The sequence below is a fragment of the Oreochromis niloticus genome, linkage group LG4 (genome assembly GCF_001858045.2).
Source record: "Oreochromis niloticus isolate F11D_XX linkage group LG4, O_niloticus_UMD_NMBU, whole genome shotgun sequence".
In the NCBI taxonomy this organism is placed as follows: domain Eukaryota; kingdom Metazoa; phylum Chordata; class Actinopteri; order Cichliformes; family Cichlidae; genus Oreochromis; species Oreochromis niloticus.
The window spans coordinates 29,547,135-29,569,278 of NC_031969.2; the positions used below are offsets into that span (position 1 = coordinate 29,547,135).

At 40.0% G+C, this 22,144-nt stretch overlaps 2 protein-coding genes across 7 annotated transcripts in view; both read left to right on the top strand.

Moving 5' to 3' along the window:
* Nucleotides 1–4,899, top strand: part of syt3 (synaptotagmin III) — a 41,559-nt gene extending 36,660 nt beyond the window's left edge. For both annotated transcript variants that reach the window (XM_005468993.4, XM_019358399.2), the window contains 2 exons: nucleotides 1,142–1,235; nucleotides 1,726–4,899. In XM_005468993.4, the coding sequence (XP_005469050.1) occupies nucleotides 1,142–1,231 (90 nt within the window). In that variant the 3' untranslated portion in view covers nucleotides 1,232–1,235; nucleotides 1,726–4,899. The remainder of the gene's footprint in view (nucleotides 1–1,141; nucleotides 1,236–1,725) is intronic.
* Nucleotides 4,900–10,846: 5,947 nt separating this feature from the next.
* The window catches only part of med25 (mediator complex subunit 25), a 30,525-nt gene continuing 19,227 nt past the window's right edge, over nucleotides 10,847–22,144 (top strand). For 3 of the 5 annotated variants that reach the window (XM_005468994.2, XM_025906638.1, XM_005468998.2), the window contains exons 1-11: nucleotides 10,847–11,004; nucleotides 13,176–13,325; nucleotides 13,407–13,452; nucleotides 13,692–13,816; nucleotides 13,912–14,010; nucleotides 14,838–14,958; nucleotides 15,114–15,270; nucleotides 17,315–17,439; nucleotides 17,589–17,661; nucleotides 17,866–18,098; nucleotides 20,189–20,281. In XM_005468994.2, coding sequence (XP_005469051.1) covers nucleotides 13,180–13,325; nucleotides 13,407–13,452; nucleotides 13,692–13,816; nucleotides 13,912–14,010; nucleotides 14,838–14,958; nucleotides 15,114–15,270; nucleotides 17,315–17,439; nucleotides 17,589–17,661; nucleotides 17,866–18,098; nucleotides 20,189–20,281 — 1,218 coding nt within the window. In that variant the 5' untranslated portion in view covers nucleotides 10,847–11,004; nucleotides 13,176–13,179. Of the gene's footprint in view, nucleotides 11,005–11,452; nucleotides 11,591–13,175; nucleotides 13,326–13,406; nucleotides 13,453–13,691; nucleotides 13,817–13,911; nucleotides 14,011–14,837; nucleotides 14,959–15,113; nucleotides 15,271–17,314; nucleotides 17,440–17,588; nucleotides 17,662–17,865; nucleotides 18,099–20,188; nucleotides 20,282–22,144 lie in introns of those variants that run through there. The other 2 variants (XM_005468996.2, XM_025906637.1) reach the window with 2 other exon arrangements.

A 22,144-nucleotide genomic window follows, 5' to 3' on the forward strand; every position in this document is an offset into this window, starting at 1 on the left:
AGACAGAAAAAAAGCATCTCTTTCAATTTCTGGAAAATTGCATCTTTTTCTGGATTTTTTAGAACTTAAAGGAGACCCGTGAATTTCCAACTCTTTGTAGTTTTTTATTTGTTGCCTCTACTGGAGGGTTTTGCATGATTCAAACACCCTTTTGTGTCTTTTACTGGGGTTTGCAGTACCTTAGTTAATCCTCTGTGTGAGACAAGCCTTTTTGGCAGTCTTACTTTGAAGCAATCCCTCCTTTTAAGCCAACCTTTTCTGATTGGCTACTCCTTATACACAGAAGGGTTGGTGAGTAGAAAGAATATCTGAAATCAAGTGTTTAGAGACGTCTGAGGTGTCATCTAAAGCCACAATATTAAAGAAAAGGTAGTCTGTACAGCTGGACACCAAAACAATAGATAAACAGCACTGCAAGCCACAGATAAAATATGTGTTAGATTTGGAGATTAACTAAAACCTTAAATACTATTTTGAGAAAAAAGTCGAAATGTGAAGATTAAAGCTGTCGTTTCAAGTCAAACGACTGCCAACTCTCTACAAAACGCCTCGTGTAGATGAGTTAGTGAAATCGTACTTTAATAATGGTTTCAGTAACAAGGAACTGATTTTTCTTTTAGCACATACACACAGTGTGGTGATAAGTATAAGGGTGTTGAAGAGATGCAGAAAGCTGCATCTGGTCAGAACAAAAACCACACAAACTTGGACGAGTTGACCAGATTTGTACAAAATTAAATAGCTGGCAATGGACAGATGCAAGGATGTCGATGTTTACAACCCTCGTCCAATAAAGAGAATGTATGTTGTGTCACAAGACGCAAGAAGACAGCCGATCAAGTTGCTTCAATAACTCTACACGTGGCATTTTGCAGAGGGCATATCAGCTGTGGCAGCTGTTAATAATTTGTTTCCTTAATGTGGCCCTAATACTGCGTTGCACTGTAACTCTGCCTAAGACATAAGCAACTACACTTTTCACCTAAAAGTATGATAGACAAAGTAAGATTAATAGCTGTGGTACTTCAGCATAATGTATAAAATTTACATTTTCTTTTTCCTTTTTTTTAACTGAATGTATTAAAAGTGTTTTCTTGTCACAAAGAATTAACTTAATTGCCAAACGTATTCTTCCTTGCAGGAAAAAGCAATCGGTACATTTGTGTCAAAGAGTTCCACCACATCCTCCCCAAAGCCACACATCGTGGTGGACAGTCCCCACTCCGATTAAAACTGTGAGTCTCTCCTGACTTTGTTCTTCCACACCATGGTTTCTGAGCATGCTATTATTTTCTTGTCATCACGATATGGTAATTTGTATCATCACTCCGGTAGCAATAAAATATCTCCTGGAGTTTAGCTTGTAAAGTGGATGCACTTTTTTTTTTAAATCTGAAAGTGTAGTACATATCTACAAAATGTGCAGCAGATGCTTCCCCAGACAGATTTACACTGGAAAACTAGTCAAGTCTTTAAAAGCATGACCTAACTGGGAGTGTGTGATAAAGTGGAAGCTGTGGAGCTGTCAGATGTAGGAGCTGTAAGGCAGAGGCATGTGTATAATCTCGATGTTATGGGTTATATAATGCATCTCCCCCTCCTCCCTACAAACGTACAGTACAGCATGCTGTTTATATCTTCTCGACCCCCCCCCCCCTCCCTCCCTCCCCCTAACTCACACTCTTCCTTAATCTGCTTCTCCCCCCTTATTCCTTCTTTCCTCAGGTCATTATCATCTCTACAGCTCCAGACTTTGCTTTCTTTCTTCTTATCTGTGAATAATTCTCTCCATCAAAGAAAGAGAGACGTGGAGACACTGCTAGTGTCCAACTGCTAGTGCTGTTCTGCTCCTGCTAATGAATCCTTCAACTCCTGTGCTGTCTTTACTGAGCTGGAGGGGGGAAAAATCAGCTCCATCCATCACAAGCTACACTTTTGAGCATCAGACTACACATTTACAAACACATGTGGACACTTAACGGTACAGTGGACTGAAATCAGGTGTACATTTTGGGATCTAGCGAGGAAACACACACACACATACACACACACACACACACAAATACACAAATACAGAGTTTGTAGTATGTGAGTAGTCCATGTGTGCTTCAGATTAGTGTAGTATTTCATCTAGAAGGAGTGTGACGTGACAAACTCTTTCTCTCTTGAAAACTAAAAAAAGTCAAAAGGAAGCCATCGTAGAGTGGTCATTTCAAACAGGACCAAAGGTTCATGCCCTTGTACAGACTACAAAAGAAGAAAATCCTTATGTCAATATTTTTCTTTTAGTGTACAGTATATGCCGTACTGTATAGGAATACATCTCATGTAGTACTAGCAGGACGAAATATCCACCGTGGATACTCTCGGCCATTTTGGACGCCTTCTCCAGGGTTCCTACCCTCTGGTTTCAGAGTTAACTCGCTTATTTTCCCCAGAGGAAAGACGACGAGGCATCCAGTGGTCTTTATTGATGTCAGAAGAGCGAAAAATGAGGACAGACTCATTGGTCTAAGCATGTTACATAGCCTTGAAATGTGTCCCTCTTCCTCATGCTTTTTGTCACAGTCCTCATGGTGCTCGTTAGTATTTTTTAGATTATTTTGCTCTGTCATTTGTGTGAAACAGTATACATGCAACCATGCGGAAATGAGTTCATTCATGCCATTTTTTTTACGGTCCACTGAGGATGAGATGATGCGAGACACGAACTATTTGATCGACACTGGCTTTCAGGCCAAATCGCCAGACTTTTCCTAATGTAGGACAAAACGGGTTCAACGAATCCTGGCTTTAGGATTGGACCAGCATCTGTTTGGAGTGCACTAGCTGGAGGATGTATCCCACACTGAAGGATATCACCACTCTAATTTATTTTTCAATCATTCCAAGACAATGTGTTTTTTGTTGTTTTTGTTCCTCAAGCTTCAATTGACAAAATTATTAGTCCATATCATGTCACCGACAAGACTTTAGGAGGACACACACGTCCGTGTTGCTTTTATTAGTGTGTGTTTCTGTGTTTGTGGGCGTGTTTGTTTTGTATCGTGCGCGTCTGTGCGTGTGTGTATGCCTGTGTGTCACTGTGACCTTGTGTGTGACACGTTTTTGTGCTCACCTCCTCCTTTTCCTCCTCCTCCCCCATGTCCATTTCCTGTCTTGCCTCCCTCGCTCCTCGAATCCCGGCATCCACAGACTGTGAAAAGCGCGTCTTGGAGCCAACTTTGTGTTGTGTCTTTACAAAGGAGCCATTTTCTGTGTGTGTGTGTGTGTGTGTGTGTGTGTGTGTGTGTGTGTGTGTGTGAGTGAGTGAATGTGTATGTACTATACGTGCCTCATTGCACTAGGTGGGGAAACACTGTCTTTCATAGACATTAGTTTGTATTGTCTATGTCGTCTCTGAAATCAGCTGCCAATCATTCAGCCCTTCTCTCCTCTCTCACCCTTTGCCTGATGTAAGTAACTGTGTTGATTGTGTACTTCTTTCAGTAGTTTGTGTACTGTATGTCCGAGGGAAAATCAGGACGGCGTTGGGATTGATCATTTTAATTGTTGGGTGCGTTTTGATTACATTCATGAGAAGGAAGGCAACAAAAAATAAAAGGTTTAAGGAAAAATACAGATCAAGATAAATTTAGATCCCCATAAAGACGAGACATCAGGGAGGAGGTGTTGTGAGAAACGAGCGCTTGAAATATCTGCACTACTTGTGTAAACCGATACAGACTTTTCAAAGCCATGTCTGTCACCACACTGTAACCTCAGCAAAACAGTACAACACCTCACTGCAGCTACTTGTATTGTTGCCATTTCAGTCTCATCCTCACGTGCACAAACACACACGTGTGTGTATTTTGTGCGTGCAGTTTGGGGATGGGGGGGGGTCTAGTTTTCCTTTGGATCAATGAAGGTAGCAGGAGGTTATAATTATATCTGAAAGTATTTTGTGTTGTTTGTCAGATGGGGGGTTATTGATCAGCTTGTATAAGTAGATATGGTATTGATCCATCGGTCTAGAGGCCCCATAAACTCTCCTCCTTTCCCAGCCTCTCTCCTTCTCTCTCTGCTTGTGTCTACCCTATTTAGCCCTAGTGTTACTGCCTTGTGATAGATTGCAAAACTCATACTGGAGCCAGCACATTCCCTTATTCTCCTCCTCCCTCTGTCCGCCTAGCCCCCCCCCCCCATCTAAACCCCTCCCTTTCTGTTTCTGTCTGTCTGATTACTCATTCTCTCCTCCAGCAGTCCTTACCTTTCCTCCTGCACCTCTCCGTCACCTATCCATTTTTCCTGCTCTACTTTTTCCTCCCCAGTTCCTTCAGCTTTCTCACTCACACCCACCTCACGCCCCCATCTTGCCCTCTTTCTTTCTCTCTGTGTACGACAACCCCACCCCACCCTTTCCGTCCTCCTCCCTATTCTCCCCCTCGCTGTCTTCTCTCGTTTGTGCAGTTCCGAATGGTCATGGGGAAACATGTTTGCATGCTTATATTAACATGAATGATGTCAACTTGATGCAATGAAAATTATATAAGTGATGCTTTAAGCAAAATCTGACAAAGAACTTGATACTAATACTACTAATGACGACTAAAAGGAGATCTAGCAGATGTTTATCTCTGTGGTCAAAAACAACACTGAAGAAAAAGGATTGTTTATGCTGTATTTATCTTTCTCGAATTGGTATTCCTTTTGATTTTCATTTGTTCTTTTTATATATAATTTATTCAAGAGGTTTACTTTTTTATTGGTTAATGCTGAGTATTTTGATTGAGAGGTTAAGCCAGGGCGATCGTTTCAGTCGGGACAGCTGTACCAGGTCGCAGGATGTCTGTGAATGTGTAAGTAACAGTGTGGCTGAAGTAATGATCATGGAAATAAAGGATATGTATCATCCAGCCTCGTGTTTCTTACTTTCCTTGATGCACTGGGCTGTCACAGATGCCAGGCAGTGCGCTACATGCTATATATAATATACAAACTTCACAAACTTCTGAGCATTTCACATGTCCACAGTGTATATTTGCCTCAGGCATAGAGGTAAGACCTGGATAGAGACTGCCTGAACCCAACTTTTTTATTTATTTTTTGAGTTTTCAGACTTTCAGCTGTGCATTACGTCGCATGTAATTATTCAGCCACTTTGTCATGAATTCTTTATTGTGGCCACATTTTGCCTAAATGCAACGTGGCGCACCATCGCCTGCCCTGTGTGCGCACCCACATCTGCACTCCTACTTCTATTTTGTCTCCCTTTCTTTTAGAAAAATCACTCATATCATTTGTCATGTGGTTATTATCCCTCGTTAAAGCCCACCAGCAGCAAGCTGCACCTCCGGTGTTTCGGCAGAAAGCAGAGTGAGGAGGAAGAGGAAGCTCAGATGTGCAGAGGAATGACAGAGAAGGAGGATTAGGGGGGGGATTAAACAAATGAAGGAGGATGAAGAGCCACAGAATGCCAGCGAGGAAGAGAACAGGAGGAGGAGGAGAACACAAATGGGAAAACCTGGAGGAGAGAGGCAATAGCTGCATGCAGGATGTGTGGAACTGGAGACAGGAGGAGGTGGAGGAGGCTAGTTCTGTATATAGACACACTCATAAAGGGGCACCTGCAGCATACTGACAGTGTTAACAGTTCAAGAAGAGCAAAAAACACACACACACGTGACATCGACCAGTTAGCACAGCTTTAATGGGCTACACTCTTGAGCAAAAAATGAGAGGAGGGGCTGGGTGGGGGGGTTGCTGTCTCCATGGCAACTTTCCCACCGTGTAAAAAAAAAAATCATTTAGTCGGAAAGACATTTCACTCAGTTCACTGAACTGAAAGAGGCAGAGAGGAGGGAGGGAGGGGGGGAGCAAGTGAGACACTGGGTGTGGGAGTGTGTGTGTATGTGTGTGTAGCATAGAGCTGTGTGTATCACGCTGGAGGGACAGATCTAAAGGTATCTAAAAGCTGACAGCAATGCATTAACCCTTATTGCAAATATATCTGATTATTAAACATAATGATAATGAATTCGCCTGCATCATTAAAGATGTATGCAGTAGCTCTGGGTGATGCTTTGGTTTTATAGTTTTCTTGACAGGGCCATCTGCATGGAGCCCAATCTTTATGTAACATGTTGAAATTCACTTTATGCCACGACATTAAACCTGTGTCTCCAGCGCGCCGGAAACCTTTACGTGACGCCCAACTTTTGCTTTCTCGTTTTGAAAGTACGCCAACCACTTATTATGCCACGTATACAGTTTTTAACATTTTATTCCAACACTATAAATAATACCCGAAACCTTTCAAAATAATGAATTCAATGAGTGCACGCAAGTGGAAACTTCAGCCAGCAGGAGTATTAGAGGAGCCTGCCTCTGCAGGGGAGCAGCGTATTAATACAGGAGTGAGCCCCAGGATCTGACCTTCTCTGCAAACTGCTGCCATGGAGGAACTTGCTATTCACCTGATGAGCACAAACTTATGTAAAACATCTACTGACATTAAATTGCCGCATGCATGGCTTTAAATGATGAATGCTCAGGAAGTTCTGTACAAGATTAGAAACTGAGGTAAAATCCATAATTAAACTTTATTTTATTACTTTTCATTGCTGGTCCATGATTTCACAGAAAAAGGTAATTTTCTATGAAGATTTTTAAAAAATACTATCAGATCTAATACTCTGTGCAGGGGTGTGTCCAGAGGAGGTCATGGGACGGAGCTGTCTAACCATAATATAACTGAATTAATTATCTTTGAACTAATGACACAAATACAATTTTAATGCATTCATTTAAATATATCTATGTTACTCCACTTTCTGCTTCCAACTCACTATATGTTGGATCCAAATATTGTACTTTGTTCTCCATGTCATTTATTTTAAAGCTTTTAGATATGATTTTAAAACATAAATTTAAATTTTGCCTTTTTTATATGTTTTTGTTTTATTTTTTGTTTTTTTAATATCTTTTTTATAGTTTAAAGTGATTTACACATTAATGAATAATTGTGATCTAACAATATAATGCCTGTGCTTCTGGAAAGGCCCCTTCCCTTTACTTCAGGTATCTTATTTATTGCTAAAACTTTTCATACTAATACTAAGTCAGATTTTGACATTGCTACTTCACCACTTTGCAAAATAGTTATCCAATGCTGAACAATTTTCAGGCTCTTGTGCAGCACAATTTTTTATGTATTACATTGTTTCAGGTTGCACACAAGCCTACAAATCACACCCAAGGTTTTCAACACAAATTTTTCTACATTGGATTTATTTCTGATCAAATATTACGATTTCCTGTTGGCTGCTTTTCTTTCACATTCCTGGAAACGCCTCTGGTAACCTATTTGTCTGGTAACCTATTTGTGTGGATGCCACTGTATCAGCATGCTGGCTGTGATTACCTGTTGTGAGGCGACCATCTGGCCCTCAGCATCCCAGCTGGGTACCAATGTCAGGAGATGGATTGTCTTTACCACACCACCTGGACCTTGCAGACATAGATAGCTACGGCACCAACTATATTTCTGATTCATATTGTATTATGTAATTCTCTGACCAAACAAGGAACATAAGAGGAAAAAAAAAAGAAAACACTGTCTGGTCTTCCAAAGGCATACACAGAAAGCAGGCCTTCTGTAATTGCTTGGCAACTGCTGGCATTGTGTGAGTTGAAGTTCAAAGCAGCGAGACACACTGTATATTCCTCTAAGCGGCAGAAAGCATCAGAGTTGCAAAGTAAAGGGATGCCTACGCAGGCACATTCACACACACACACACACACACACACGAACATTCACCATCCATTCTGTCAGTTTAATTTGGCCATGATGCTCATTCAAAATAAAAAAGCTCTGTGGGGGAGCTAATGTTTGCATCCAGGGGGTAGCCTTGGGCATAAACCCTCCCTCAGATGAACTTTCTTTAGGTCGCCTGAAGCGTTCTTGCTTACTGACGCCCAAATGGAAAAGCTGCTTGAGCCCACAGCTTGTTGCCCTCCTTAGAATTTAGGTTAAATTGATGTGGAGCATTGTTTCTGTGGGAGGGTTTGAGCTTGATTAGCTCTGAAGCGCTTTGCTGAATGCTGTGCTAAGCTGACTGACTGGCTGGCATTACCACAGGGAAGGGGATGCTATTGTTGGACCCACAGAAGCAGCATGCCGATGTGTTACAACTACAGGTTAGCCTCTGGTGTATTGTGCTGATCTGACAGCAGTTAATGTGCCGATAGCTGCTGTGGTAATTATATTCTTGTTTCCAGCACTGAGGTTGCAAGGGGAATGAGAAAGCCTTTTTATAGAACAATGAAGTTATGAAACCATGAAATCCAGAAAAAAGCAACAACTAGGTTAAGCATGTCAAGCCTAAAAATCACAGGTCATGCTTTGTGGTGAAGATGTTTTTCTCAGTACCATGGATTTTGTCTTGGTAGCTTTTCCTATATGTAACTTACTCTAGACACATAGCTACTATAGATAAACAGTCTGACACTAAATTAAAGGAACTTTAGGTTAAAATCTGTAGCCTGCTCTCTGATAAGACCATCATCAGTTCATCATCGCTAGATATTTGCTGACATCTGCTGGAGGTCTGGATCAAAAGCACTTGGATATCTCCAGCGTTCGTCCTCAGAACCCTGTTCGAAACACAAAAGAGAAGATAGTCTGTTTTTTGTTTTTTTGTTTTTTGCTGTGGCAACACTCAAAGATTTCAATTTCTGTCTTTTCAGTACTGAGCACAAGTTTGTATTAAGCAAATTAACATGTGATTCCTGTCCTTTGCACTTCGAGGGATTTCATCTGAATGCACCTGCCATTGTTGTCTGTAATAGTCAACTGTCTGGATTTTTAAAGTCTAGATTTTTAAAGTGTAGATTTCAGTTTTACCCTTGAGGAAAGCCCTCTGGCTGCCTCAGGTTGGTCATTAGATAGATTTAAGGAAAGATAACTGGAGCCCTTCCTCATCACTCAGGCTACTGGCAAAGCACTGAAAAGCAAAGATGAGGTTTAGAAGTCTGAGCCAAGACAATATTCACTGATGACCCTGCACCTCCATGCTTCATTATGTGGAGCAATATATATTGAGGGCATTTCATTTTCAGTAATTGCTTACAAGTAGCCAGATAGCAGAGACGTCTGGGCCTGCTCTGGGCACTTACACATCAGTTATGGCAATGGCAAATGTTTATGGGCCAGACATGGTCTAAAAAGTCATGAAGTGGGTTCCACCAAGTTAAGCGTGGGCTGGAAGTGACCCAAACACTTAGTCATACCTTTGGAAGCGAGAAAATACCAACACTGTGAATGAAGAATTAATGGCTTGACTGTTTTTTGTTTTGTTTCTTTTGTTATTGTTTTGATGTTGTTGTTGTTTTTATTCAAAATAGAACTAGATGAATTTAGCATTTAGGAAAACACCTGGACAGATCATGCTCTTAAATGTTATTGTGACATTATTTACATGCATGTTGCCTCCTCAACACTTTACGGTTTAGTCTCTGTGTTTCCTACTTCTTTTCATTTTATATATAATTCATCATCCAGTGCATATTACTCTGCATACTAGATCAGGTGACCTCTAACCATCCTTTATTCATGCTGCTATAGGCTCAGACTGCTGGGGAATTTCTGTTTATATGTCACAACTCCATGTTACCAAAACTTTGTCTTCTGTCCCTTTTTGTTTTTTATCCTCATCTCTCCACGCTCCCCTTCCCCACTGTCACCACGTTCTTGGTCATAGGGGATCATCTGAATGTTGGGATTCTCTCTGTCTAATATTGTGTTCACCTTGCAATAGAACGCACCTTGAGCTGACTGTTGTTGAATTGGTGCTATTTAAATAAAATAAACTCAAAATGAATTGGATATAATCAGGGTCTTGGCCTTCAGTAAGCCTAAGAAGACAACAAATAAATTCTCTTCTTATCAGTTATAGAAGAAACAAGGTAACTGGACTTCTTTAAGCTTGCAAAGACCCGTATTTACATGTGCCACTGAATTTAATCTGCTGTTCAATAAATGAATATCTGAAATGCTTGGATTGTATTTGTTGTCGTGGCTGTAGCTGTATTTTCTATTGCATGGTATACGTTTGCAAAAGCACTTGTTTAGGTACATATCTGCTATTTGGGACCAGACAAAAACATCTTTGACTGATGAGGACCAAAGCTATTAGTTTTGCATTTTCTAATTAGATTTCATTTTTATTTCATTTTTATTTTGAGTTTTAAGCTCAGTTTAGTGAACTGGCAATACTTTGGTTTAGTTTTTTAATGTCTGAAAATGTTTAGATTTAGTTTAGTTTTCATTACTATCAGGCGTTGGTTTTATTCTTTGTAAGGGGTATTAATGTGAATTGTTACTTTTTGTGAAACCGATATTGAAACAGTGGTTCATTTATTCTGGTATTGCTGGTTTACGAAACATCTCTGGAGCATACTTTCACGTTTTGTTTCTGATCATGGTAACCCTAATTTTTCATTATCCTGGAAGAACGTTTTGCTTGGTTACAGTGATATTGACAGTGTATTCACTCATCCAAGTTCTCCAGTCGTAAGCCAAATTTCACTGGATTACTTTTGATAATAAAGCATTACATTTTCTCAGTAATGGACAGCGAGAATTGAAAATACCTTAAAACCGTGTCATCGTCTTAAAGACTTTAATATACTTCTATAATTTTGTGTGTTAGAACGGCTTGAAAACCCTGGTATTTTGTGTTTATGGTAATTCCCAAGTTGTATCGTTTTCGTTTATTTTCCTTGTACTCCTTTCGGTGTTCTTGACAACCTGATGTATGCCATGTTCCGCTTTGTTGTTATTAATAAAGTTTTTTGGGTTTTTTTAGATTCTTGGCCTCTCGTGGGCGTGTCGTTTCGTCACTTCCGTCAAAAATACAACAAATGCTCAGGCTAACTGTGCTGTGTAGTTCAAGTTAATTTTTAAAGTTATAGTTTGGTCCAACCGGTTCAGCGGTTCGTCGGACAGCCACAGTCCATCAGGTCAGTCTACATCACTTAACAGCTTGATAAAGGCTTGTTAATTGGGGCTATTTGAACTATATTAGCTTAAATCGCTCACTGACGTTTGCTGTGCTAGCTAACGCTAAAACGAAAGCTGTGCGCACTTCAGCTGTTGTTGACTTCGTTAGCTTGCGTTTTACCTCCCCTTGGCGATAATGTCGATTAGCAATATTAATTATGGATTAATGATTAGCGATTTGAGTACCAGCTAGGTTTTAGGTCCTACCTTTAAAACTGGAGCGCACAGCTATCGCAGCAAACATCTGGTATTTTATCACCGGTTTAAAAAAAAAAAAAAGAAAGGAAAAAAAGAAAATATATTTCTCGCAAGTGTGCTACATTGAAAAACACAAGTGCTGTTTTTGTTTTTCTTTGAGAAAGAATAGAAAACTGTTACACCTTCACAGAGGTGAAGTCACATGCTTCCATCGTACTGTAGCTGCTGGATGTCCGTGAAATCACTATCTTACATTGGAGTGTTTCAGCTCAGAGTGATTTACTTGTGTATCTGACAAAACAGAAACGCAAAAAAGCAAATAACATAGATAATCGAGCTCGAATTAAGGTAAGAGATCAAACAGGAAATTAAACAAGGTAACGCTAAAGATGGTATCCCAAAAAGTTGAAGCTGTTCATATGGACTTTGCGTTTTCAGTTGGAGAAACGTTTCGTCACTCAACCAAGTGAGTTCTTCAATCTCAGTTGACTGCAGGTTATAAACAGTGCATTTGCATAATGACTAAAACTAACACCACTGGTGACTATTGGTTTGTGGGGTCAGTACTGTACTGTTTAATCCATGGGTAGCTTCAGATACTTACTCAATAGCTGGAAGCATGCATATATATATAAAAAAAAAAAAAAAAAACACCCAGCACGCCCCTGCGGGCGGTTTATCCTTCAAGCTCGGGTCCTCTACCAGAGGCCTGGGAGCTTGAGGGTCCTGCGCAGTATCTTAGCTGTTCCCAGGACTGCGCTCTTCTGGACAGAGATCTCCGATGTTGTTCCCGGGATCTGCTGGAGCCACTCGCCTAGCTTGGGAGTCACCGCACCTAGTGCTCCGATTACCACGGGGACCACCGTCACCTTCACCCTCCACATCCTCTTGAGCTCTTCTCTGAGCCCTTGGTATTTCTCCAGCTTCTCGTGTTCCTTCTTCCTGATATTGCTGTCATTCGGAACCGCTACATCGATCACTACAGCCGTCTTCTTCTGTTTGTCTACCACCACTATGTCCGGTTGGTTAGCCACCACCATTTTGTCCGTCTGCATCTGGAAGTCCCACAGGATCTTAGCTCGGTCATTCTCCACCACCCTTGGGGGCATCTCCCATTTTGACCTCGGGACTTCCAGGTTATACTCGGCACAGATGTTCCTGTACACTATGCCGGCCACTTGGTTATGGCGCTCCATGTATGCCTTGCCTGCTAGCATCTTGCACCCTGCTGTTATGTGCTGGATTGTCTCTGGGGCATCTTTACACAGCCTGCACCTGGGGTCTTGCGTTTTCAGATATATGTCCAGATGAACAGAATCAATTTTGGGGGATTTACTTACCTGGATGATTGAGCATGCATCAAGACACTAAAGATAGTAGTTCGGACAATATTAAAAAAATTAAAATGTAATGTTTTCTAAATGAATATATATGAAATGTGAAGTGAATTTACATGTTTTTGCTTTTGTTTAGTTTGAAAGGAAAATAAACAAGCACAACTTTGTTGACGCTGTTGTCCTGACTTTTGAATAGGGGTTTGAATTGTAGCCCAATGTGTCTGTCTTCTCACTGTGCTCCAGAGTATACATACGGATCATAATAGATGCCATAAATACCACAAGGGCCTTTCATCCAAGTTTTAACAAAAGTGATTTTTAGAATTGTTTTGTCATTTTCAATGTCAATTATATTATGAATTATATTTGTTGAATCAAGATTCAAGAGTATCAGAAATGCATTAAAATAGAAAGGTAGGTGAGAGGCTTAGAGTTACATGTACCAAATCCTGCTAATGCTGGTGTTGAAGAAATGAGTCAGACTAAATTTATTTTATGTCTTTTAACCAAGAAATGTTTTTCACACCTAATTTTGGTTGTTATTGTAGTTTTTTTTTTTTTTTTTAAACTATGATAACTTTCTCCTCTGTATCTAGATCTATGGTGGCAGGTTCGGCACTCATGGAGCCATCCAGTAAACCTGGGCCCAACCAGGTGGCTGATGTGGTGTTTGTCATTGAAGGGACAGCGAACCTTGGACCATACTTTGAATCTTTAAGAAAAAATTACATACTTCCAGCTATTGAGTAAGTATCTAAAGCTACCCATTGTTTCCTAAATCATTAATGTCATGTAGCTATGAATTAATTTTATTTCATTCACCACAGGTATTTTAATGGAGGGCCTCCAGCAGAAACAGATTTTGGTGGAGATGTGAGTGTTACTCTAATTCCTGTTTTCTAGCTTTTTAACTGCTTATCCAACTTAAGGTTGGGTTGGGGGGGGCTAAAACCTTTCCCAGCTGACATAGGGCAAGAGGCAAGGTACACTGTAGACAGTCTAATCTCTGTTTTTAATGCTTTAGCTTGCATTCCCTGTCACTGTTTGCTGAAATTCAGATATCTTTTTTGAATTCTGTGGATGATTTATTATTACTATTTTATGTTTTCTAGTACGGGGGCACACAGTATGGCCTTGTGGTCTTCAACACAGTGGACTGTGCTCCGGAGTCATATGTCCAGTGTCACGCGCCAACCAGCTCAGCCTTCGAATTTGTCTCCTGGATCGACAACATCCAGTAAAAATTATTTCCCTATTACACCTTTTAAACTGCCCCTTTGTTCTAATCATGAAGAGAAATCATAGAAAATCACACTTTTTTTTTTCACACAGGTTTATGGGAGGTGGAGCAGAAAGCTGCAGTCTGATTGCAGAGGGACTTTCTGTGGCCTTGCAGCTTTTCGATGACTTTAAGAAAATGAGGGAGCAGATGTAAGCCTGTATTTGTGTTTTTTGTTTTTTTTTTTCTTCATTGATAAAACCAACCTAGAGGCAGAATCTTTTCATCCAAGGCAACTTGGTAAAAGGCAGTGAGAAGCTAATTTTGGCACTTATTTTTTCTCTTTTCCAGCTCCATGTTTGTATTGGGCCTACCAGAGTAGCTTTTTTAGAATAGCAAGTTTAAACAAGCTGTTTTAGCTGCTACCTCTCAGTTCAATAATCCTTATTTTTCTTATATTTGCATCCCGGCAGTTCATCTTCTTTCTGAAAAGACATGTTTTAGCATCGTTCCCTGTACCTTTAAACCAGTTTTCTCTGATTGGCTTCCTCTTTGAAATACCTGCTTAAAACGGCAAATGGGTGGGGCCTCGGTGCTCTCAGTGTCTATGATGAATATATTAAGAATGTCTGTTGTTATCATCATTATTATGAAACAAAAATAGAAAAAAATGAATTTGAGTGTTTAGATCAGTTTTGAAATCTGAGCTTTCACCTCACACAAATTACACTCACATAAACTGACCTCATTTTCAAAGCTTTGGCCACATGTAACTTTGGTTATATAGATGAACATTCACCAAATTAATGGTCAAGGAAAAGTATAAGGTTCTCTTTAAGAGGCAAAACCATGATTGAATCATGATAATAAAAATATTCCTTTATCCCCAAAATAACTGGCTCTTCTTGCTAAAATAATCTTTAAAATGTTTCTTATATCTTATGAAATTCAAGTAAAAGGAAAAAAACAATGACAACAATACCAATTTTCTTCTTTGTATTGGCTTAGTAGTGATGAAAATCTAAACTTTTTGCTGCAGAGGTCAGACCCACAAAGTGTGCGTGCTGCTGTGTAATTCCCCTCCTTACCTGCTTCCTGCTGTGGAGAGTGTCAGCTACACTGGCTGCACAGCAGACAGCCTGGTCAAAATCATCAGAGATGTAAGTAAACACAGATTTTGTCCTCAGTAGATACTTGGAGGACAGGCTGGCTTTTTTTGGTGAAGGTTATTTTTACTGGGTTAGATATAATCATAGTATTAACCTTGATATATATTTGTTGGGTTTTTTTGTTTTTGTTTTTTGTTTTTTTTTAGAGAGGAATTCATTTCTCTGTTGTGGCTCCTCGGAAGCTGCCCCCTCTAAGGGCTTTGTTTGAACGTGCGTCACCAGTAGGGGGGGCAGTTGAATCTCTTCCTGACTACAGTCAAGATCCCTTCCACATGGTCCTAGTCAGAGGCATCTCGCTTCCTGGTGAGAAAACTACGCCTTGTCCACTTGTAGAACATGTGTTTTGTTTTTATTTTTTGCTCTTATACTAAAGATATGTTGTGGAACAATAAGCCTTGATGAATTTTCAAGTTTTGATACACAGTGATATTTAAAGGTATTTGGACTCATTTTAAAGCCTTAGCTTTTACACATTGGGTGCCATCATGCTGGTTTTTGGGTGGAGGAATTGTTCTTATTTAGATTTGAGAATGGACTGCTAAGTTGTCCGCTTGGTTGGAACTGTAGTTTTGCCACTTTGACATTTTTAGCCCTGGAGGTTGATGTTTAATACGGGAGTAGACAAGTGTACAATGCTGTGGAAAAACCATTTGCCTCCTTCTTGTTTTCTACATATTTGTCACATTTCACCTTTTCAAAACATTTTTAATATTAGTCAAAGATGATCAAAGGAAAAACAGTTTTAGAATGATGATTTCATTTATTAAGGGAAGAAAAGTTATCCAAACCTACCTGACCTTATGTGAAAAAAAAGTTATTTCCTCCCTTGTTAAGTCATGAATTCACTGTAAGTAATCACATTTTTTGAAAGCTGAGTTCACTTTTATGGGCCAAACCCAGGCCTAGACTCTAGTGAACCATGCTGCGAGCCATTATCCACAAATGGAAAAAACAGTGGTGAACCTAACCAGGAGTGGCCAGCCTACTAAAATTACTCCAAGAGGGCATAAATGACTTATCTAGGAGGTCACAAAAGGACCCAAAACAACATCTAAAGAATTGCAGGCTTCACTTGCCTCAGTTACGGTCGTGGCTACACTTATGATTCAAAAAAAAGAAAAGAAACATGTGGCAAAATGGGAGAATTGTAAGGTGAAAACCAGTGCTGACCAAATGGAGCACAAAGGCTCATCTCACGTTTGTTAAAATATGTCCTGATGAACCCCAAGAGTTTTAGGAAAAATGTTCTGTGGAATACAACTGGCATAAAACTAACATGGCATTTCATAAAAAGAATCTCATACCAACAGTCAAACATGGTGGTGGTAGTATGATGCTGCTTCAGGACCAGGATAACTTGCAAAATTTGAGGAACTATGAATTCTGCTCTTTCTGAAAATCGTGAAGGAGAACGTCTGACTATCAGTTCGTACCCTGAAGTTTTATGCAGAAAGTGATCTGAAACACCTCACTTGTCATCGCCATTGTCCATGCTGATGACAACTTGCATATTAACAATCATGAAACTGAGCTCACAACCCATCAATGGTGCTAGTTTTTGTCATAATGCAACTGTACCATTTAGAAGTTTGGGGATACCTGCTGTTAGCGGAAACTCAAGAAGTTCCCACTGTAAATTCAGATGAACAAAATGAACTTTCTGGGTTTTCCTTACCTCGATGATTGAGCATGCATTAAAATACACCAGTCACTCTGCTTCTGAATGGCTAAAAAAAAAAAACAGTGCAAAATGAAGTTTCTGGAGTGGCCTAGTTGAAGTCTAGACTTAAATCCATCAGAAATGCTTTGGCATGACTGCCATCCTGCTGAATTTTTAAAAAAAAATTCTACATTTATCATAAATGATTGATTTCAGTTCTTCCTGCCAAGGGTGCCACAACCAGTTATTAAGTTTAGTTTTTCACTCAGAGCCAGGTTTGAATAGCTTTTTCCCCTTAATAGATGACATCATCTTTTAAAAACTGCATTCTCTATTTATTCTGGTTATTTCTGTCTAATTTTAAAATTACTGAAACATGACTGTAACTTTGTACATCACAGTTTATGAATCATCCATTTATATGAGATTTTTATTTCACTCTGAGCTCTTATTTATTTGTAGTTCTTAAAGGAATTTCTAAAGACTTAGCTACTGTTCAAGGTTACTCCGACACATCTCTGTGATCGGACTCATAAATACATATCATGCTTCCAGTTGTCAGAAGTACAAAACAAAAAAACGCTTGTACCTTTTCAACTGGACTTCACTAAACAATGGGTGATGTCCCGATGGCTGCAGCCATCTTTTATGTACAGACTATGAGCTTACCTCCCCGTCTCTCTCTAGTTTCTGCAGGTGGAGGACCCGGGCCGCACAAACCTGTCATCCCTCCTCCGGTGCTGGCTAGTAGTCAGCCTGTTGTTGGAACTCCACAGCCCCCTCCACCAATAAACACAACCCCTCCTTATCAGGTAATGGGCAAGCAGCCATATAGTGTAAAGCTGGCTGGAGACTAATTCGTGCTGCCTGCTTTTGGCTGGGTTTCAGACAGTGGTGCTTATGTTTCTTCCCTTAAAACGTTTTACCAAGCATTGTCTTCCTTTAATCTGCCCGCTGACAGAATACGTCTCTGGCTGCTGCTCAGGTGGCTGCACAGATAGTCATGGAGGCAGCCAACAGCCAGAAGAATCGCTGTGAGTTACCAGAGGGCTCTTTGGGTCTTTGTGAACAATTTATACTAGCCAAGCTTTTACTTGCAGTGTGTCTGTGTTTACATAGACCATGTGTGATTATGCCTTGGTGTTTAACCTTACGGCATATTGATATGGATATTATTGTTCAGATTTATGCATTTTTATGTCTGTCTTGTCTTTTTATGCCTTCGTTCCTTCCTTCAGTCCCAGGAATGAGCCAAGGGCCTCCATTTCCCAGTCACCCTGTAGTGAAGCCCATTCCGCCGAACTTATCAACAGTGAGTACGGTAAATACGCCAATCCAACCAGTTACTCCCAATCAGCAGCCAGTCCCACCCCCAGGACAGCCAGTGCCCAGCCAGCCGCCACAGCCACTCCCTCAGCAGCCACAACCCTCTGGAAATCAGACCACGCAACCATCTGCACCGCCCACTATGGTAATTTCTGTCACAGTAGCATTTCTGTGGCACCTTTTTCGACTTCCAACCCCCTTTTAAGGGTTAGAAATACAGGAATTTGCAAACAAAGCAATAAATGCATTATTTTTACATTTGGGAAACTGTTCGTATTTCTTGTGTTGCTAAGAGTTAGATAAGAAGAACCATAGCTCTGTAATGTGTCCCTGGAAAAACCAAAGCTGCAGAGATCAAAGCTGGTAGCTCAGACAGACTCAGTGAAGCTGGGTCTGACCACCGATGACAAACTCAGTATACTTCAGACAATGAAGAAGAAAAACACTTTAAATAAACCGATATTAGATAGGGTCTGAAAACATATTACAAGACGTTCATATATTAATAAAAGGTGACAAATTAACATCCAAAAAAACGAATAAACTGCGACCAAAAAGTGTGGAATGTGATGCACGCTGCTCTAAAATTCATGACAACCTCTTTAATATAATTTAAAATCTAAAATAGCAAAATGATAAACCATCCAGCAATTCACTTATTTGGGGCTGGGTTGCAGGGCAGCAGCCCAAGCAGAGAAGCCCAGACCCCCCTCTTGCTAGCCATTTCCTCCAGCTTATCCAGGGAAACATCGAGTCCAGCCAAGAGATATAATCTCTCTGTGTCCTGGGCCAAACCTGGGGCCTCCTGCCAGTAGGACATGCCTGGCCGGACAACTTTATATCCAGGACTACCTCAGCTGACTCCTTTCAATGTAGAGGAGTGGCGGCTCTACTCGGAGCCCCTCCTAAATGACTCAACTCCTTACCATACTGTTAAGGGAAAGCCCATCTGCCCTTTGGAGAAAGCTAATTTTTTCCACTTGTATCCATGAGCTCATTCTTTCACCTTTAAAAGAACTAACAATAATGGTGCAATAAGATATCTGCATAACATTTAGGACACAACAATTTACTGGTATTTCACATCAATTAAAATCTTAACAAGACTTGGATTAAATGAGTAGTACGTCTGGTGCTGAGTAGTGACAATTAGTCGTATAGTTGCACACATCCCTACTAAAAACAAGAAGTGTTTTTCTATATAGGGGATATTGGCGATCAATCGTGATATCATGTAACTAAAGAACTACTTCCATGTTGTCCAGTACACTGGAAACATTGGCCTCCAAGTGTATATATTCCTATTTCCAATGCTGACTTGTCCTGACAGTTGCACATTGCAAAACACTTTCATCAGATTAATTGCAGTGGTGTTTTTGTACACCTGAGTCATATTCATGCCTTTATTTTTCTGTTCTGTTTACACATTTTGTTCAAACCCAGAGAAAAGAAAAGGGGGAAAAAAACAGTTGGACTAATGCTGAAGACGTATACAGTACTCTGCATACAGAAGTTCATTTTCATTCCATGTTCCAGTGGCATATTGTGTTTCCTAATCCAGGTTTCTTTTGTGAAAAGGCTAATTGATCTTTGTGGGGGGGAAAAAACCCCCATCCAATTATCCCAACACAGAGCTGAAAACTGCTGATTAAGGAAGCAATAAATCGGTCTAATTGAGTGGTTGGAGCATCAGCCTCTGTGGGTCAAATATACTCTCAAGTTGGCTGAAAAAATATTGGGTTATCATAGGTGTAATTTGCTGTTTTCACCCCTGTAAACTCTATCAAAGATTAAGTCATACTGACATTCTCACATGTAAATAGCCCTGCTTCACTTAGAAAGACTTAGGACTTTACTTGGTGATGCTCTGCAAGCAGCAGCCTTGAGCTGAGTTTTCAGACCAGCGCACTGTCTGAAGCCTAATATCAAAATGAATTTTAAATGCTACTACTACTACTACTATCAGATCAAAACCAGATAAGAGTCGCTATTCCCTAGAAAATCATTGTGGGTAGCGTTTTTTCCCCCTCGTTTTCCAATTCATTTATTAATGTTCCTTTTTTAACAGATTCAATTGTCTAAAATGAGTCAAAGCTTACATCTAATAATGTAGTTCGATCAGCTCTAAAGAATTATGTTTTACTATTGAAATACTTGGTTTTCCTATGAGTTGAGAAGTAATTCTTTATTCCTGGAAAAGTGTTGTATTGATAACATCCTCTAATTTCCTTACAGCCTGGAAGTCAAGTCAATCCAAACCCAATTTCACAAGGACAAGGTGTCACCAATAAAGTAGTGGCCTGGACTGGCGTTCTTGAGTGGCAAGAGGTAAAACAGATTCTTTGATTTTGAGTTAATGTTCATTCAATGGGAAATAAATGGATGTCTTACTTTTATTGAGAGCTTGGTGATCAGAAAGTAAAACCATCAAGGAAAGAATCACTTAAGTCATCAGAGTTCAGACAAAAGAGGTCTGGGAAAACTGCTAACAGCTAATCATTCTCCTCCTCAGTGGGCCTCACCACCAGTACACTGTGGAGCTCCATTTACCAGTCAGCTTGCAGATGTTTCTTTAAAATGTGAAATAGAGCTTTTTAGCAGCTGACCGATACTTTAGTAAACAATGAAAGTACTTCCTGCTCTGTCTGATACTTTTTACTGGTGTGCTGCAGCATGCAAAGGAGTCTGAGGAGAACAGAAATGTTTTCTTTTTGTCACAGCAAAAATAAACTAATTAAGGCAAATATGGAAAGATATTAAAGAGTTACAGGTTGGAAAAACAAAGTAAATAACTGATTACCTCAAATGTAATACTAACGTGTGTTGATTAGTTCAGCTGGAGGGTAATCTAATGCATTACTTTACCCAACACTGCCCTTGGCTCTGTAAGTCAGTGAGAGCAGATGTTCCTCATATCCTCACATCTCATGCACAAAACCCTCTGTTTGTAGGAAGGAGCAAATCAGAAGAGAGCTGTCTTAAAAAAAGAACCTTGGACGTCTTGGTTTAGACAGACATTATGTTGCATTTATTTAATGTGCAAAATTTTTATGTTGTTATCTAAAAAGTTTCGTCTTTGCAAGCTTCAGAGGGGCTACAGACAAGTTACCTGGTTCCTTGTGTTTCCATTCCTAATGCTAAGCTAACTGGCTCCTAGACTCAGCTTTATATTTTCTGTCCTTTTGTAATTGATAAGTATTTTTTGAAACTATCTTCAGAATAAGTGAATTAGATGTCCCTGCTGTAAATCAGCCTGTATTAGATTAGAATAAAAACCAGCACAGTCTGAGACTTGCCCTACCGCTGTCTAGGACCTATCACAGCAGTAAGTCTTAATAACCACCTGCCATTGATTATTGTACAGCTTGATTAATTGCACATCATTTTATTGTCCTACTTCTATTGGTTTTTGCCCAAGGTCAAATCGATTCAGTTTACAGTTGCATTGCTGAGCCAGGAAAATGGATGTTAATGCCTTTTATGCGACACTCATGAGGTCTTCCAGTGTTTGTGTTTAGTGGACAGACTCGGATCAATTCCCTGCATCGACTCCAGCCCCCGTTTTCTGTTTGTCAAAATTATCCAAGTCGGTTAAACGGACAGGAATAAGAATGAAGAAGCTCTGGAGAATCTAAATCTTGTCTATGAAAATACAAAACCGTCACAAATGATCTGAGTGGACAAATTAGAAGCATGAAACATTGCTCTTAATCTGCTGCCTCCTACTGCAGTTAAGTCATCAGGCTTTCAGCTCTGTAAGTGATTCTTCTGTGGCGCAATCTGTAATGTTGAGAACAATTACAATGCAGACACTAAAACTCATTTGGAGAAATGGTTGTTGATAAAAACTCTCAAGGACTGCCAGCACACTTGGATGGCGCTTCCTCGGAGTACAGTGTTATTAATATGGTATGTTCTGTTTTTGGCTGAATTTCAATCTGTTATTCTATGAAAGCTTTTCTTGTCTAAAATGTGGGGTGTTTGCGGTTTCCACTGTGGTTTACTGACACACTTTTTAAATCCACCTCTAATTTAAAGCAGATTAGATTGTTTTGTTACTGTCCACATTCCTGGCTCCTTTTCTTCTCCACCTTAGCAAGCCCTGGAGATAAATAACCCATTTGTCTGCAGCACAACACATTTGTAATGGTCTATAGTAGACCTGACTAATATGTGATAGATTAACCATTG